The sequence below is a fragment of the Penaeus monodon genome, chromosome 35, assembly GCF_015228065.2.
Source record: "Penaeus monodon isolate SGIC_2016 chromosome 35, NSTDA_Pmon_1, whole genome shotgun sequence".
In the NCBI taxonomy this organism is placed as follows: Eukaryota; Metazoa; Arthropoda; class Malacostraca; order Decapoda; family Penaeidae; genus Penaeus; species Penaeus monodon.
Genome location: NC_051420.1, coordinates 765,085 through 782,584, shown reverse-complemented (window position 1 = coordinate 782,584; position 17,500 = coordinate 765,085). Strand labels below are relative to the sequence as shown.

Here is a 17,500-nt window from a genome sequence, read left to right as displayed (position 1 = left end):
TAAACAGAAAACTGGGCAATGCACCGAGCAGCAAAGCACACACGTCCTGCAATCGTCATCTGGACAGTCATCTATTCGCTACTGAAGAGCTAGACACGAGGGGTAAAGTTGAACATGTTTAACTATTTGCAACGTCAGACGGTCCGAATTCATGAGTGAAGTCATTCGCGAGCAAAAGGCTTTAGACACTTGCACTAGCCAATTAAGAAGCTTATCTAAAGCGCATAAAAGCAGCGATGGTTAAACGATATTTAACATAATGAAAAGCAGTTCTCAAGATTAACATTCAAGAAACAGTGTAACACTGTAATTCACTATCTTTGTATAACCAAAAATGTATGTTTACTTTAAACTGATGTGTTATGTAAAAATTTACTGTTAGAAGAGCTATCAAGTCCTCTTTGCATATCATACACGTTCCTTTATAGTAGAAAAAAAAGCAAAACTAGATTTATTGAAAATGAGACTACAGTTTCGAAATATTCAGGTCTGACCTGAAGATGGAATCCAGGTGGATGTCGAAACTGTAGTAGCATTTTCAATAAATCTAGTTTTTGCATTGTGGGTTTTCTACCATAGTATTAACGCGAAGAGTGTTTTACCATTTAACATTCCTTTATAATGATGAGGTGAAATCTGCATAATTTGCATCAAATATTAGGTGCCGTAAAATTGTCTCTCTTGCCGCCGGGGTAACCGAAATTACGGCATTTTGGTAACTGCTGGCAAAGCATGGCAGACGCCTCGCCAGTCGGGAAATTCGCTCCTACCCAAACTGGGGCTTTTACGAGTGGCGGATCGGTAGCCAGGCGGTCTTTCCTAGTAGATCAAGTAGATCACAACAGTACTACTGCTCATATTAATTTTACCATGATGGTCCCTTTTCCTTGAAATAAAAGTTGGGGGGTCGATAGGAAATTTGAAACTAAATAAGGGGTTGATGTTTAAAATGTTTGATATATACCTTTTATCACCACATTCCCTACATAAATCTTAAACTAAATGTTTAAGTATGCATGCACATGTGTGTATGTGTATATAGATAAATATACAAATAAGAAAGCACAATATACATATGCACATACACCGCTCACGTACTACATGCGCTTACACACTCCCTGCACTGCCCGTGTTTAACCCCCCTCTGCCCCCGCCAGGACCTGCGAGACACCATGTCCGAGGTGCGGCGAGCGATTGTCGACGCGGAGAGGCGGCGGCGGCGGCCGAGGCACTGCCGCGACCTGCAGCTCGACGGCGACTCCGAGTCGGGCGTCCGGCGCGTGTTCCCCTTCCGCAGTTCGCCCGACGCGGCTGCGACCGTCTACTGCGACCAGGAGACCGACGGCGGCGGCTGGACGGTGTTCCAGAGGCGGCTCAAGCTCCCTGTGAGGGAGGACTTCTACCGCACGTGGGTCGAGTACGAGCTCGGCTTCGGCCACATGGACGGCGGCGAATTCTGGCTGGGCCTCGACCTCGTGCACCGCCTGACCTCGACCGGCCTGCAGGAGATGAGAATCGACCTCACGGACTACGAGGGCAACGCCAAATGGGCCAAGTACGGGGTCTTCCACCTGGGGGACGCCAGCACCAAGTATCGGCTCAAAGTCGGCAGGTAAAAAAATATTATGGACAGCAGTATACAGTGAGGACTTCACTTAATGTTTTTTAACGATGCTGAGCCATCTCTCTTGGCTGCCTTCCATCTATATACTTGCTTAATGTACTTCACTACATTTATTCACAAGTTTTATCATATAGCTGCATTCAGGCTACATATTCACTGTTATCAAGTTGTTATCATGGAACAAATATGTCTTCAAAAATCACAAACCAAAGATCATGCACTGATAAGTTTCCAGGTTGATTTCTCAAGACTTTCTCTTGCTCTTCCATATACACATTATTATTTTTAACCACCAGGTACAACGGCACAGCTGGCGATGGCTTCGGGAGTGGCAGGCACAACGGCCACCCGTTTACCACGATTGACAACGACAACGACAACAGTGATTCGAACTGTGCGACCATGTGAGTGATATGAGGAACTACCTTAAGTACTGCAGTTTGCCACGAGGATCTAATTTCCCATGAAAGCAGTGCCCCCCCCCCCTTTTTTTCCTACAAATAGGTAGTTAGAAAAATGTAATTGGAACGTCTCATGACAGGGGCTCCAGTATGGGTTGGAGGTTTGTTTTCCCTTGAAATCTGCAGTTTACCAAAAGCTGCCTTCCCTTTAAGGATTGTAGTTAACCACAATGGTATGTTTTCCGTTTAAAAATTGCAATTTATCAAGAAGTTTTCCCATTACGGATTGCAGTTTACTACATGGTTTTATTTTCCCCTTAATAATTGCAGTTTATACAGGTCTACTTTGCCCGAAAGGATTGCAGTTTAACATGAGGTGATGAGGTGAAAGCTCACTAACTTTGGTTCAACATGCCTAACTTCACCAGTCCATTCCATAACTTAGAGCAGGTAACTTAAAACGATAGGCATCCCCACTTTCGTTCTAACTGTTGAACCACTTCTCAAAGCATTTCTTTCCGAACTGGGGGCAGTAATCCCCATAGGATTAACCACACATTTCCTAAATGCAATAGACCTTTGTAGGAAATGGATAGATGATAGTTAATTTAGAAATGGGTGAATAGAAAAAAAAAATTACTTGCATTAAAATAGATTAAACCCCTGAAAGTGGATTATTAGTAATATCACATTCTCTTATAGAAAGCTCTTGATGTGATCATCCCTTTTCTGACGACAGCTTACCGGTGTTAGGCTGGTGTTTCAGCTTCAGTCTGTTTTAAAGCCAAGGACAGGAACTAGATGAAAGATGCAGATGCTTATATGAGATGTACCCTGTTCTCCATAGACCCTGGTATTAATATTTTATTACAGGACAAACTACGATGTTTCACCTTCATAATGTAGTAGTAATGTTTATTTATTCCCAAAGAAATAATACAGTGATTCCAGTTTGTAGTGAAAGGAGCAATGCTTTAATCTAATTTAATTTCTGTCAAAGGTCTAATATATAGGTTCTTTATTCGTTAATAGAATTCATTTGTTGCATCTAATTTGCCTTAGAAATTAAGCATTCCTATTCCTATTATAAAAGTAACACCGGCACTCTCCGTGGAAAGGAACTGGGGACCCTACCACGTACTCACTCCAAGAGCATCACAACATGAAAAAAAAACTACAATTAAGTATCATGCTGTGACCACGACGGCTCAAACATGAACCTACCGTTAAAAAAAAAATCCTATTATAACACTGCCGGGACTATTGATACGAAAACTTTCAATGGTGTGCAATAATTCTAAGTCATAAATGAAAGAGGGGAAATTTTTCTCCACCTTTAATAATCATATCACTGAACAAATTCAACAAAAACGTTCATCTAGCCATTTCTAACATCTCTAGCATGAACCATATTCATGCTGACAAATGTATATAAGGTATAAATGAGAATATCTTCAAAATGCAAGACCGGTTTCGATTATATCTTCGTATTTCTGACGAAGATATAATCGAAACCTGTCAAATACATCTCTTGTATTGTGAGGATATTCATTCTCATTCATACGTTTTATACAATCTGATATGATGACAGGACTGTCATTTTAATTTTAGCTGATGTATTAAATATCAGACAGTGTATTCTTTGTATTATTACTATGGTATTATTTCAAAAGTCAAAATACACTGACATGGAAATGACTTCGCAAACATAAGTGGACCAAAGATTAACTATTGAAGTTTACTATTCTTCTCTTATTCTTCAAGTATTTTACCCATTAGAAGATATTATTTTTCGCCTCTCACCCTAAAATTAATTTCTCCTCTTGTAGCTATCGCGGTGCTTGGTGGTATGACAAGTGCCACATATCCAACTTGAATGGGTTTCCTTATGAAGGCGACCACAAGAGCTATGCGGACGGTATCGAGTGGCAACCCTGGAGAGGATATAATTACTCGCTGAAAACTACAGCAATGATGATAAGGCCGGCATTCTGAAGCTTCACACACACACACACACACACACACACACACACATTTCATTGTACCAAAAATGTAGTTAACATAACCATGTGCTTTGGTTTGGATATTAATGCAAACACTGCTGCGAATCTATTTCTTGCAAAATTTATTATGAAGTTTGAAATCTTCAAACTTCAGTTTGTAATCTTAAAATAAATGCTACAGCAATATATCTATTTCCTTATACCGACATCTGAATGTATGATTACCATATATCCAACTATGTATTGTAAAACGACCGTAATTCATATATAACTTCTGTGTCACAAGAAATGTGATTCTAATTATTTAATTGAGAATATTAAGTAAAACACATGTTTACAGGATGTTTCTTTGTGAAATAGTTAATTAGTTCTGCAAAAAAAAAAACGAGGCGGGTTATGTGAAAACAGTCAGACCAAAATCCTCATCCGGTCCAGTGTAAGTAAGCCCAACATTAGACCTCATTTCCGCCGTCAAAAACTGTCCTGCTACACTTTCCAATGACTCCGCCCCTATCTATGGGGGCGGAGTCATATATAAACTCCTGCACCTAGCTGAAGAGCGCACTCGCGGTCCTGCCATTGGAACTTCCTCTTTGAAGTGCAGGACTTGAGCTCTCTCTCTGAGGTGTGCAGCCTTTGGGTGGCTCTTTCACTGGAGAGGGATGAACAAAGGGTTCCAAATAATGATGCCTATCCTGCAGGTGGAAGGGCATCCCTCTGGCTGTCTCCCGAGGGTTTCACTCTATGGCCCATTGTTGCCATGCAAGGCAACCCTGTACGCTGTGGAGACAGGAGTCATAGAAATTGTGCTATGCCGTGAATGAGTACATCCTGCGACTAGCAACACGCCTCTTTGGTCCCTTATTCCAGCAAGACAGGTGGCCTGATCGTGGCTCGGTCAGGTCAATCAGCTGGTCTTCTTCAGGAGGCTAGGTCAAGCAGTCAATGTCGCTCATGGCACCCAAACTGGTTCCGTGAGTGGCGCTACATTCGTGTACCAGAAATCTTAGCATGGATAATTATAGTTGCTGACAAAAAACTTGATAAAATTAACACTCTAGTTCTACAAGGACCGACAGGAACAGGCAAATCTCTGACCATTGGAACATTACTCGGCAAGTTAAACACTGGCTTAGTAACAAGAACAGGAGATTCAAACACCTTCCATCTTCAAAACCTCATCGGAAAATCCTATGCACTATTCGAAGAACCAAGAATTAGTCAAATAACAGTAGATGATTTCAAACTACTATTTGAAGGATCAGACTTAGAAGTGAACATCAAACACCAAGAATCAGAAATAATGGGAAGGATCCCGATCTTCATCTCAACAAATAAAGATATAGACTACTGGGTACCACCAGCAGATGGCAAGGCTCTCCAAACAAGAACCAAAACATTCCACCTCACCAGACAAATAAAAGGACTATCAGACCGAATGAACAGCCAGTACGACATCAACCCTCCTCCTGACAAGATCACCAGTGACGACTTCCTAGGATTATTCGAAGAATACGAGAAAGAAATTGACGAAATCATCGATAACTAGAACTGTTTCGAGAACATCTCTGGAGAGAAACAAACACAAGGATACAAATGTAAGTACAAGTGACTGACTAATAGATTACTATATTTAAGGATAACTGATTAGTAATACTCATAATAAAAGAAGATAACAACCATAGTCTCTTCACCATATCAATCTCTCCAGACAGAACCAAACATTAACCTGCCTACGTCAAGACCACATTAGGTTAAAGGAACATGTCAACCTGGTGAACGAGCCATAAATAATCCTCATGCAAGGCACAGTGAGACTTCCTAGGATATCGAAGAATACAGAAAATTGCAAATCATCGATACATGTGCGGGCAAAACCAGCCAAGGAAAGTTCGAGGAGGAGATGCAGCAGGATTCCAAGCACCCGGGTCCAAATCGAGTGGACCACCGACAACATAATATGTCTGAGTTTAATACGAGGAGACCCGATACTCTCCAAACTTCCCAACAAGAAGACAGTTTCGAGTTCTGCTGCAACGTGGAATACGAGTATGGAGCAGAAAGACTTAATTGGGACATGAATCCAAGATCCATCAGAAACTGAACATGTAAGGCTAAAAGCAGTGGAATTACTGTACTACAGGACAACTCAGATTCTGGAATATAAAAATATGGATGAACACATATACGATAAAGCAAAGCAAATGCCTCGAAGAACACGACGAGACTGCATGAGGAAATCAGAGCAATCCTACGAAGTCTGAAATAGGGAGTCTAATGGAGGATGCGAGCAGTGTAGCGGTCTATACCGATTTGTATTGAGGGAACTCCAGCGTGGAGACCTTGGCATCGAGGGGTACGGGAGGCATATCAATTGGAAGTGAATCGAGGATCCTCCATATAAAATTCTGGATCACGTGTTAACAGGTCGTCAAATAGATCGAGAGAATTCTTTCCATAACTCAGTTTCTTGTATCCAGATGACGAAACTCAGGAAACTCTTTACAGACGAGAACTCCAACATATAACGATGCGCTCACGTCAAGACCCATCTCTAACCTGAGGATAGGAAAGACTGTCTATATCCGTGCTAACGAGTGTTGTAAACAATACTCAATGTCAACACAGTCCATGGCAGTCCCGACGACGAAGAATGGACAGAAAATATGGCCAAGAACGTACTGCATACATGTGAGGGCAAACCAGACTCACTTAGTGAAATGCTTCGACGAAGCACGGAATCGACTGACTCCAGCCAGGGAATTTCTCCAAGCCTTCTCACCCCAGGTCCAAATCAAGAGCCTGGACCCACTACCGAACAACTACTTAATATGTCTGAAGAATTGTTCAAGTTTTCAGACGAGGAAGACAACCCTGAAACTCCTCCAAGAACTTCAACAGGAGAACAAAGTTATCCTGAGGTCTGCGTGGATAGCGCAAAGACCGTTAACTTAATATGTGACGTCATCACGCCAGTTTCCGCAGGAAACCGTTACAACCTATGACGTCATAGGTCCTATATAAGAAATGACGGACTCACCGGTCTCCCAGTCTCTAACTGACGAGTGAAGAGGCTATTCCAAGTGACTAAGGACAATTTTGGAACATGGAAGATACGAATAACCATCCATGGCAGTCAATACCTAGTCCGTCATTATTTGCATCTTCCAGTGACAGTGAAGAAACAGAAGAAGTCTTCGAGAACATCTCTGGAGAGAAACAAACACAAGGATACAAATGTAAGTACAAGTGACTGACTAATAGACTTACTATATTTTTTCTAAGTGAAGTAACTGACTTAGTCATATACGTCATATATAAAAGAAGATAACAACCATAGTCCTTCACTCATATATAATATCTCTCTTTCAGACGAGATACCACAACATATAACGCTGCGCTACTAAGTCTATTAGTCAGTCACTTGTACTTACATTTGTAGCCTTGAGTTTGTTTTTCACCGAAGACGTTTTCGAAGACTTCTTCTTGTTGTTCAGTATCACTGGAAGATGCAAATAATGACGGACTAGGTATTGACTGCCATGGATGGTTATTCGTATCTTCCATGTTCCAAAATTGTCCTTAGTCACTTGGAATAGCCTCTTCACTCGTCAGTTAGAGACTGGGAGACCGGTGAGTCCGTCATCTCTTATATAGGACCTATGACGTCATAGGTTGTAACGGTTTCTGCGGAGCGCTTCGCAGGAAACCGTTACAACCTATGACGTCATAGGTCCTATATAAGAGATGACGGACTCACCGGTCTCCCAGTCTCTAACTGACGAGTGAAGAGGCTATTCCAAGTGACTAGGGACAATTTTGGAACATGGAAGATACGAATAACCATCCATGGCAGTCAATACCTAGTCCGTCATTATTTGCATCTTCCAGTGACAGTGAAGAAACAGAAGAAGTCTTCGAGAACATCTCTGGAGAGAAACAAACACAAGGATACAAATGTAAGTACAAGTGACTGACTAATAGACTTAGTAGCGCAGCGTTATATGTTGTGGTATCTCGTCTGAAAGAGAGATATTATATATGAGTGAAGGACTATGGTTGTTATCTTCTTTTATATATGACGTATATGACTAAGTCAGTTACTTCACTTAGAAAAAATATAGTAAGTCTATTAGTCAGTCACTTGTACTTACATTTGTATCCTTGTGTTTGTTTCTCTCCAGAGATGTTCTCGAAGACTTCTTCTGTTTCTTCACTGTCACTGGAAGATGCAAATAATGACGGACTAGGTATTGACTGCCATGGATGGTTATTCGTATCTTCCATGTTCCAAAATTGTCCTTAGTCACTTGGAATAGCCTCTTCACTCGTCAGTTAGAGACTGGGAGACCGGTGAGTCCGTCATCTCTTATATAGGACCTATGACGTCATAGGTTGTAACGGTTTCTGCGGAGCGCTTCGCAGGAAACCGTTACAACCTATGACGTCATAGGTCCTATATAAGAGATGACGGACTCACCGGTCTCCCAGTCTCTAACTGACGAGTGAAGAGGCTATTCCAAGTGACTAAGGACAATTTTGGAACATGGAAGATACGAATAACCATCCATGGCAGTCAATACCTAGTCCGTCATTATTTGCATCTTCCAGTGACAGTGAAGAAACAGAAGAAGTCTTCGAGAACATCTCTGGAGAGAAACAAACACAAGGATACAAATGTAAGTACAAGTGACTGACTAATAGACTTACTATATTTTTTCTAAGTGAAGTAACTGACTTAGTCATATACGTCATATATAAAAGAAGATAACAACCATAGTCCTTCACTCATATATAATATCTCTCTTTCAGACGAGATACCACAACATATAACGCTGCGCTACTAAGTCTATTAGTCAGTCACTTGTACTTACATTTGTATCCTTGTGTTTGTTTCTCTCCAGAGATGTTCTCGAAGACTTCTTCTGTTTCTTCACTGTCACTGGAAGATGCAAATAATGACGGACTAGGTATTGACTGCCATGGATGGTTATTCGTATCTTCCATGTTCCAAAATTGTCCTTAGTCACTTGGAATAGCCTCTTCACTCGTCAGTTAGAGACTGGGAGACCGGTGAGTCCGTCATCTCTTATATAGGACCTATGACGTCATAGGTTGTAACGGTTTCTGCGGAGCGCTTCGCAGGAAACCGTTACAACCTATGACGTCATAGGTCCTATATAAGAGATGACGGACTCACCGGTCTCCCAGTCTCTAACTGACGAGTGAAGAGGCTATTCCAAGTGACTAAGGACAATTTTGGAACATGGAAGATACGAATAACCATCCATGGCAGTCAATACCTAGTCCGTCATTATTTGCATCTTCCAGTGACAGTGAAGAAACAGAAGAAGTCTTCGAGAACATCTCTGGAGAGAAACAAACACAAGGATACAAATGTAAGTACAAGTGACTGACTAATAGACTTAGTAGCGCAGCGTTATATGTTGTGGTATCTCGTCTGAAAGAGAGATATCATATATGAGTGAAGGACTATGGTTGTTATCTTCTTTTATATATGACGTATATGACTAAGTCAGTTACTTCACTTAGAAAAAATATAGTAAGTCTATTAGTCAGTCACTTGTACTTACATTTGTATCCTTGTGTTTGTTTCTCTCCAGAGATGTTCTCGAAGACTTCTTCTGTTTCTTCACTGTCACTGGAAGATGCAAATAATGACGGACTAGGTATTGACTGCCATGGATGGTTATTCGTATCTTCCATGTTCCAAAATTGTCCTTAGTCACTTGGAATAGCCTCTTCACTCGTCAGTTAGAGACTGGGAGACCGGTGAGTCCGTCATCTCTTATATAGGACCTATGACGTCATAGGTTGTAACGGTTTCTGCGGAGCGCTTCGCAGGAAAGGTGAGACAATAATCTCATAATGACGAAATACCTCAGTCATATAAGTCATACCCAAAAGACTCGTAACTCCACCGTCAGTCAGTCACTTAAACTCAGGGATATTGTCCACCGTCATTTAGAGCGCGAAGCGCGAGTATCCATCATTTAAACTGGCGTGATGACGTCACATATTAAGTTAACGGTCTTTGCGAAAAAAATTGTCCTTAGTCACTTGGAATAGCCTCTTCACTCGTCAGTTAGAGACTGGGAGACCGGTGAGTCCGTCATCTCTTATATAGGACCTATGACGTCATAGGTTGTAACGGTTTCCTGCGAATGCCAATGGTCAGAGATTTGCCTGTTCCTGTCGGTCCTTGTAGAACTAGAGTGTTAATTTTATCAAGTTTTTTGTCAGCAACTATAATTATCCATGCTAAGATTTCTGGTACACGGATGTCATTGTTGTTCGCAGGAAACCGTTACAACCTATGACGTCATAGGTCCTATATAAGAGATGACGGACTCACCGGTCTCCCAGTCTCTAACTGACGAGTGAAGAGGCTATTCCAAGTGACTAAGGACAATTTTGGAACATGGAAGATACGAATAACCATCCATGGCAGTCAATACCTAGTCCGTCATTATTTGCATCTTCCAGTGACAGTGAAGAAACAGAAGAAGTCTTCAAGAACATCTCTGGAGAGAAACAAACACAAGGATACAAATGTAAGTACAAGTGACTGACTAATAGACTTACTATATTTTTTCTAAGTGAAGTAACTGACTTAGTCATATACGTCATATATAAAAGACACCATGGATTGTATAAGCTTTTCTATCTCCTGTTCGCATTTGTTCCATGAAGCCAAATTGTTGGAGGGGGTCTTCATAATTTGCAGCTGTGGATTGTACTGTTACAAGTTGGGGATTTTGAATCCATTTAGCCAATGTTAGGTCGTTTTCCTTAGTTGATAGTTGATTATGTAGTCCAGTAGTATCCTTATATATTTCTAAATATGGGGTGTCTGTAAATGTTAGAGTTTCAAACGAAGTTCCTCCTGATACCTTTAAGTCTTTCATTTGTGGTACCATCGAGTGCATTACGACTCCAGCTTTATGAACTTTCCATCCGATTTCTTCTTGTTGTTGTAGTAAGTGAGGATTCCTCTTAATTTGTCTTTATATTGTCCCCTTGTACGTGTCCAGAGTTGTTTGTATTCTTCATCGTCTAGTTTATTAACTAGTTCTTGTACTGTCCTTGCTGCTTTAGTTTTGACGAGGTGCCTGAGGTAGTCGTATTCAGCACTGTTTTCTTTGGACTTTTCTTCTCCTCTTTCATCTCTTGTGCTGGACATGTATGGACATGGTCCGTCTATGGTGTCTTCTTCTCTTCGGTATTGTTGGAAGTACTTGATGATTCTTCTAAAAATGGTGTGGCCAAGACCAAAATACGAAAGCCGTTCAATACCGTATCTGATAAGATAGAGTATCCATCTCTTGATATCTTTAATAAGTACCGTAGTCGCTTCAGCTTCGGCTCTGGCAGCAAAGGTAACTCCCAGGTAGGTAAGGATTGTATTTCTATGTCTGGACTTATTGGTGGGGTGTCCTGAGAACGTGATGTGCCAGTGGTCACCGTGATCCGTAACGGTGAAGTTTGGCGTTCTTCCCGAGAGTCTTCTTGGTTGTGGTTTTTCTCTGATGATGAGTGATAGTTGACTTTGACTGGATTTCTTCTTGTTGTTGTAGTAAGTGAGGATTCCTCTTAATTTGTCTTTATATTGTCCCCTTGTACGTGTCCAGAGTTGTTTGTATTCTTCATCGTCCAAGAAACTGTAAATGTTAGAGTTTCAAACGAAGTTCCTCCTGATACCTTTAAGTCCTCATCCGGTCCAGGCTAACGCACACTGTCGCAAGTGTAAGTAAGCCCAACATTAGACCTCATTTCCGCCGTCAAAAACTGTCCTGCTACACTTTCCAATGACTCCGCCCCTATCTATGGGGGCGGAGTCATATATAAACTCCTGCACCTAGCTGAAGAGCGCACTCGCGGTCCTGCCATTGGAACTTCCTCTTTGAAGTGCAGGACTTGAGCTCTCTCTCTGAGGTGTGCAGCCTTTGGGTGGCTCTTTCACTGGAGAGGGATGAACAAAGGGTTCCAAATAATGATGCCTATCCTGCAGGTGGAAGGGCATCCCCTCTGGTGTCTCCCCAGGGGTTCACACCTACACATGTGTTTGCCATGCAAGGCAACCCTGTACGCTGTGGAGACAGGAGTCATAGAAATTGTGCTATGCCGTGAATGAGTACATCCTGCAACTAGCAACACGCCTCTTTGGTCCCTTATTCCAGCAAGACAGGTGGCCTGATCGTGGCTCGGTCAGGTCAATCAGCTGGTCTTCTTCAGGAGGCTAGGGTCAAGCAGTCAATGTCGCTCATGGCACCCAAACTGGTTCCGTGAGTGGCGCTACAATGGCCATTGGCTACGTATATTCTCTCACCACCTCGGTGGCTGTTAGACATTAGTTCTAATATACAGCTTCCCCTTGTTGGACTCCATGGTGGGTGAGGGCATGAGAGGATGAAATAACTGCTTATTTCATGGCAAATACTTCTACAAACCCCCCACAAAATAGAGAGACAAATGATGATGAACCGTGCAAGGCCTAGACCAAGGCAGTCACTCTGAAGCCATACATGGCTTCTAGTGGCAAAAGAAAATCCAAAGCACAGGTTGACTCTGTCAGACCTGCTGCTAAAATGGGCACAACATCTCCCAAAACATGTCTGCCCATGAGATTGTACAGCAGATGGACTCTCGTGCTGACCTCTCCAGGCCAGCGCCCAAATCAGGAAGACCTCTGAGTACCCCTCAGACATCCTCCCTAACCGAGATCAGAGCACAAGCCAAAACAGCTGCTGCTCCCACGACCGTAGCCCAGAATCCTAGCCGAAAGGGTGGTTTGAAATGACCCAGGCTGGAGACAGACTCTGAGGGAGAGTCTGGACCTCCCTAGGCGTATCCCACAGTCCAAGGTTTTCTCTAAACCTGGAGGTTTCGACAATGCCTACCAACTGGTGAAAGCATTGGAGATGTAGAGAAAAATCTGGTTGTCAATCCGGGTTACCAAAGACCAGGACATAATTATTATGCCCAAAGACCAAGCTACCCTGAATTTCCTGCAGGAAACCAGAGCTTAAAGATGGGAGGAAATTGTGTCTCTTGCCACTGAATCCCGACGATAGGAGAGTCAAGATGGTGCTACTTGGCTTCTCACTTTTGTATGATGTGTATCTGATCACATCACATCCACAAGTCGAGGCTTCCCAAATGTCAAAAGGGAAGAACCCTGAAAGGAGCCCCAGTAACTACCCTAGATCTGGGTAACTGGGACATCTTCAACCTTCAACCTTCAACATATGTACCTGAGCCACTTTGGTGCGTAAGTACCAAAGATACAGTCACCACCAGGCTTGCTGCAATGCCAAACCTGAATGTGGTGTCTGTAGCAAGGCACACAAGGAAGAACAAAGGAACACAAGAGCCAAATGCCCCAGCTGTGCCAAGAGGCATCACGCCTGGAGCCTGGCTTGCTCTGCCAGGAGCAAGCCAGGCTTGCCCTCAGGCGACAAGAGGTTGCTAAAAAGCAACCAGACTTTGTTCCTGCTCCCCCAGGCACCCATGTCTGACGACAGAACAAAAGAGAAAAGACTTTCCGACCTAAGAGGAAGGAAACTCCTCTACAGCCAACACTGGATATCTCCAATGTAAAGGAGTTTCTGACCCTCGCAAAAGTGCAGAAAAAGAACCACAGGAATAAAGGTTTAAACACTGCAAAAGCCTCCCCCAAAAACGATAATCTCCTCTTTGACTAAGAAGATATGACTCTCCTATTGACTGCTGTAGTCACTGCAGTAGCAACAGCTTTGGGAATGTCGAGTGAGGAGGTGGAGAAGGCAGTCACAGTCGGCAATGACCCAGATTGTTGCAGTCCTGAAAGGGAGAAAGCTGAACAGATCCAAAGCAGCCTCACCCTCACCCCAGGACGAGGCTCCCCTCCCCACTCCAACCCTGGCCATGCCCTCACAGGCAGAGCCAAAACAGGCTGAATCTGTGCAGCCAGTGCCAGAACAAGCTGACCTTACCCAGTTAAAGTCAGCAAAGAGAAGACACAAATCCTGAAGTGAGAAAAGCCAAACTCACAAAAGTCAGAGTTACCAAAGGCTCTCCACCTCCCAGTGGACCCATGGATAGCCTGACAAACAGCCCAAAACCAGATGAAGATCCCTCAACCAGTGAGGACTTCACAATGGAGTTGTCAGACTCCGACATAGCAGACTCCAAATCTGAATACAAAAACATCTCAGATATAACTAACACCAAGACACACGACACAAATCTAAGCATACTACAGTAGAACATTTATCGCTTTGATACAAAGAATGCCACCCTCCACACAATAGTGCGATCAAGGAACATTAACATTGAACACTGAATATTGTCATGCTCAAGGAGACATTAACAGAGGGGACTGTTTGCTTCTCAGGGTATCATGTCTTCATGCTGCCAAACACAGCTGGTAAAAGAGTCTTGATCACCCTGGTCAGAGCAACAATCCCCTGCTCTGCAATAGCCGATGCACCACACTGTAGAGAGGCTGTTGAACCTCTTGCTTCTGAGATTCACCTGGCCGGGGACCACCTCAAGCTGTACAATGTGTACAGTAAACCAGGATGTAGAAGCTTAGACATCAGCCAGGTCTGTCCTACTGCAGCACAAGACCGAGTGATCATAAGGGGAGACTTCAATGCACACCACCCCATCCTGGCTCCCTGCAGGGCACCGGATGTGGCAGGCCATCACATAACCAATGTGCTTGAGACTTTCCCAGAGATCCCTCTTCTCAATAGCCAAGAGCCAATGCATGTCCGAGGAGGGGTCCTAGACCTCACCTTGGCCACTGCGGTTCTAGTGGAGAGAATCAGATGGTGTGATGATGAAACTGTCACAAGTGACCATTATGGCACTGTTACTTGGCTCAGCCCAAATGCCACAAGCAATCCAAGATGGAAAACAGACAGGGCCAACTGGCAAGCCTTTCAGAATGCCTTGGCCCATTGTCTTAGAAGCAATGAACCCCCACAGAGTGAAAACAAAGAAGTGCTTGAAGCCAGACTTGAAGCCAGTGTCATAAATGAAGCAACCTCACAGGCTATACCTAAAACTCGGCCAGACGCCTGATACTTTAATGACAAGATTAAGGAAGTAAACCATAGAGTGAACATGTGTAGAAAACATTTCCGAAGGCAAAGAACCCCTGATAACCTATCCCTCCCAAGGGAAGCAGTCAGGAATGCCAAGGAAACTGTCACAAGTGTCAGACAGGAAAAGTGGCTGGAATGGTGTGAGTCCTTTGACCAAGAGTTCTCTGCGAGAACAAGCAGTTACAGTCTGCCAGCTGAACTGAGGGCAAACCAACAACGCTTACAACCAGGCAGACTTGCTCATATCAGAGAGAGAGCAGCTGAACCCGATAACTCAGATGTTATCTTCTCTCTGAGGGAACCAAGACAAACCTACAAAAACAGTTCTTGCACAGCCCCAGGTTATGATGGAATCTTGTACCCCATCATTTCCCACCTAGGAATGGCAGGTGAGCTTGCATTCCTGCAACTCATCAACAAGTCCTGGGAAACTTTCACTCTACCCCAAATGCTGGGGTAGAGTGGGATAGTTCCCATCCTAGAACCAAAGGAGCCAGGGAAGTAATGCCCCATCTCTCTCCTCAGCTGTCTGGGCAAGACAGCCGAGGGAATGGTACTAAACCGACTCCAATGGAAAATGGGACCCCCACATGAACACCTCCATGGGTTCACAAGGGGCATGAGCATAGCACACAGCATAGTCACGCTCTTAAGCACAATCAGCACTTCATTTCTGTGGTAGCATTCCTAGACCTGGAGAGCCTGATCCAGAAGGGAATCAGAGGAAAGCTCCTGGCTTGGATAGGTGACTATTTCAGATAAGTCAGATTCCAAGGTCACTTATCACAGCATATGCCACTAGAAAAGGGAACACCTCAGGGTGGGGTCCTCAGTCCAGCCCTTTTCAACACCCTAAAGTCCTGCATCAACATACAGCTCCCAGTGGGGTGCAAGATCATCTCCTATGCAGACGACATTTCAATCCTCTCCACTGGAGCACACTGCCTAAGTAAAGCCCAGCGCTGTCTGGACCTGAGGAGTGCTGTAGGCCAGGACTAAAGATCTCTGCAGCCAGATCCAAAGCTATGGCTCTGAAACTAAATGTTCAAGGCACAAGTCTGAGAATCCAGGGAATGGACTTAGAATGGGTCCAGGTCTTCCAATACCTTGGGGTAATGATTGACCAGACCCTCTCCCTTAAAAAGGAGGTCCTGTACTTGGTTTACCAAGTACAGGAGAGCAATGTCTGGGAGACACATAGGAGCTAGACATAAAGTACTATGAGCATATTATGTACATGCCATCCGTCCATTTTGGACTATGCTTCTGTCTCCCTAATTACTGCAAAGGCACCCCAAGGTGAACGAAGGACTCAACCTCCTCATGGAGGCAAACCTTCTCCCACTGGACTCACAAATTGATCTAATGGCAGCTCAGTTCTTTTCAAAGGTTATCCAGGTACCCAGGAACACAAACATGACACAAAAAATACTCAGATGCCTAGGACAAGACCACGAGCTGTTTGCAAACAACTCCTGGCTGTCTCACACAGCCAAGGTGTTGATACGCTATCAGCTTATAGAACAACTAGTCACCCCGACTTTATTGAAGCCCCGCTGTGGGCACAAACCTTGATCAAGTTCCCTGCTATGAACTTGTCAAGGAGAAAGATTCAGTACCCCATGCCTAGTCTAAAGGCAGAAGCTCAGAGGGTCATTACAACCATTACTCCTATGGGCAGTAGAACCTACTTCACGGATGGATCAGTCGACCCCTTAAACCAAACTGCAGGTACCAGCTTTGCAGCAAGGGATGCCACACAATCCATGAGGGTAATAGACAACGCCTCCTCGCTGCAAGTGGAGGCAGTTGCAATCATGGGAAACCTAACTCATACATCCCTAAGGGAAGGACACGTGATCATACATACGGACTCCAGGGCAGCCAGTGACCGTCTACAGCAAAGCATACCCAAAGACAACATCTACCTTCTGACCACTGTGCTTACCATAGAACAGAGGATTCTTGCTCAGGGGAAAAGAATAATCATCAACTGGGTCCCTAGCCACAAAGTCATCAGAGGGAATGAGTTTGCTGACAGACCAGCTGACATGGGTGTGCCCCAAAATCCCATGATCATAAAACCGAGCCAAAAAACCTTAAGGCAGAAGTGTAATGCCATAGCTCGTGCCTTCCTCCTGCAGCTTCACAGAGAGAAAACAAGATCCTCCCCCTCGGCCAGATGGTACTCAGACGCTACAGGCTATGAGCCACTGGAACTCTGAAGCAATCAATAGAGGTACCAAAGTCATTCTTCACAGAATCACACTAGGTTACCATTGCGCATGGCAGATCATAGAGACATTTGACTATGCAGACAGGCGTTGTATGCACTGTGACGAGCCGAACGCCACGCTG

General features: G+C 43.7%; 1 protein-coding gene across 2 annotated transcripts in view; it reads left to right on the top strand.

Moving 5' to 3' along the window:
- Positions 1 to 4,214, top strand: part of LOC119594946 (techylectin-5A-like) — a 10,167-nt gene extending 5,953 nt beyond the window's left edge. For both annotated transcript variants that reach the window (XM_037944017.1, XM_037944018.1), the window contains exons 3-5: positions 1,158 to 1,612; positions 1,921 to 2,028; positions 3,855 to 4,214. In XM_037944017.1, coding sequence (XP_037799945.1) covers positions 1,158 to 1,612; positions 1,921 to 2,028; positions 3,855 to 4,020 — 729 coding nt within the window. In that variant the 3' untranslated portion in view covers positions 4,021 to 4,214. The remainder of the gene's footprint in view (positions 1 to 1,157; positions 1,613 to 1,920; positions 2,029 to 3,854) is intronic.
- The last annotated feature ends 13,286 nt before the right edge of the window (positions 4,215 to 17,500 follow it).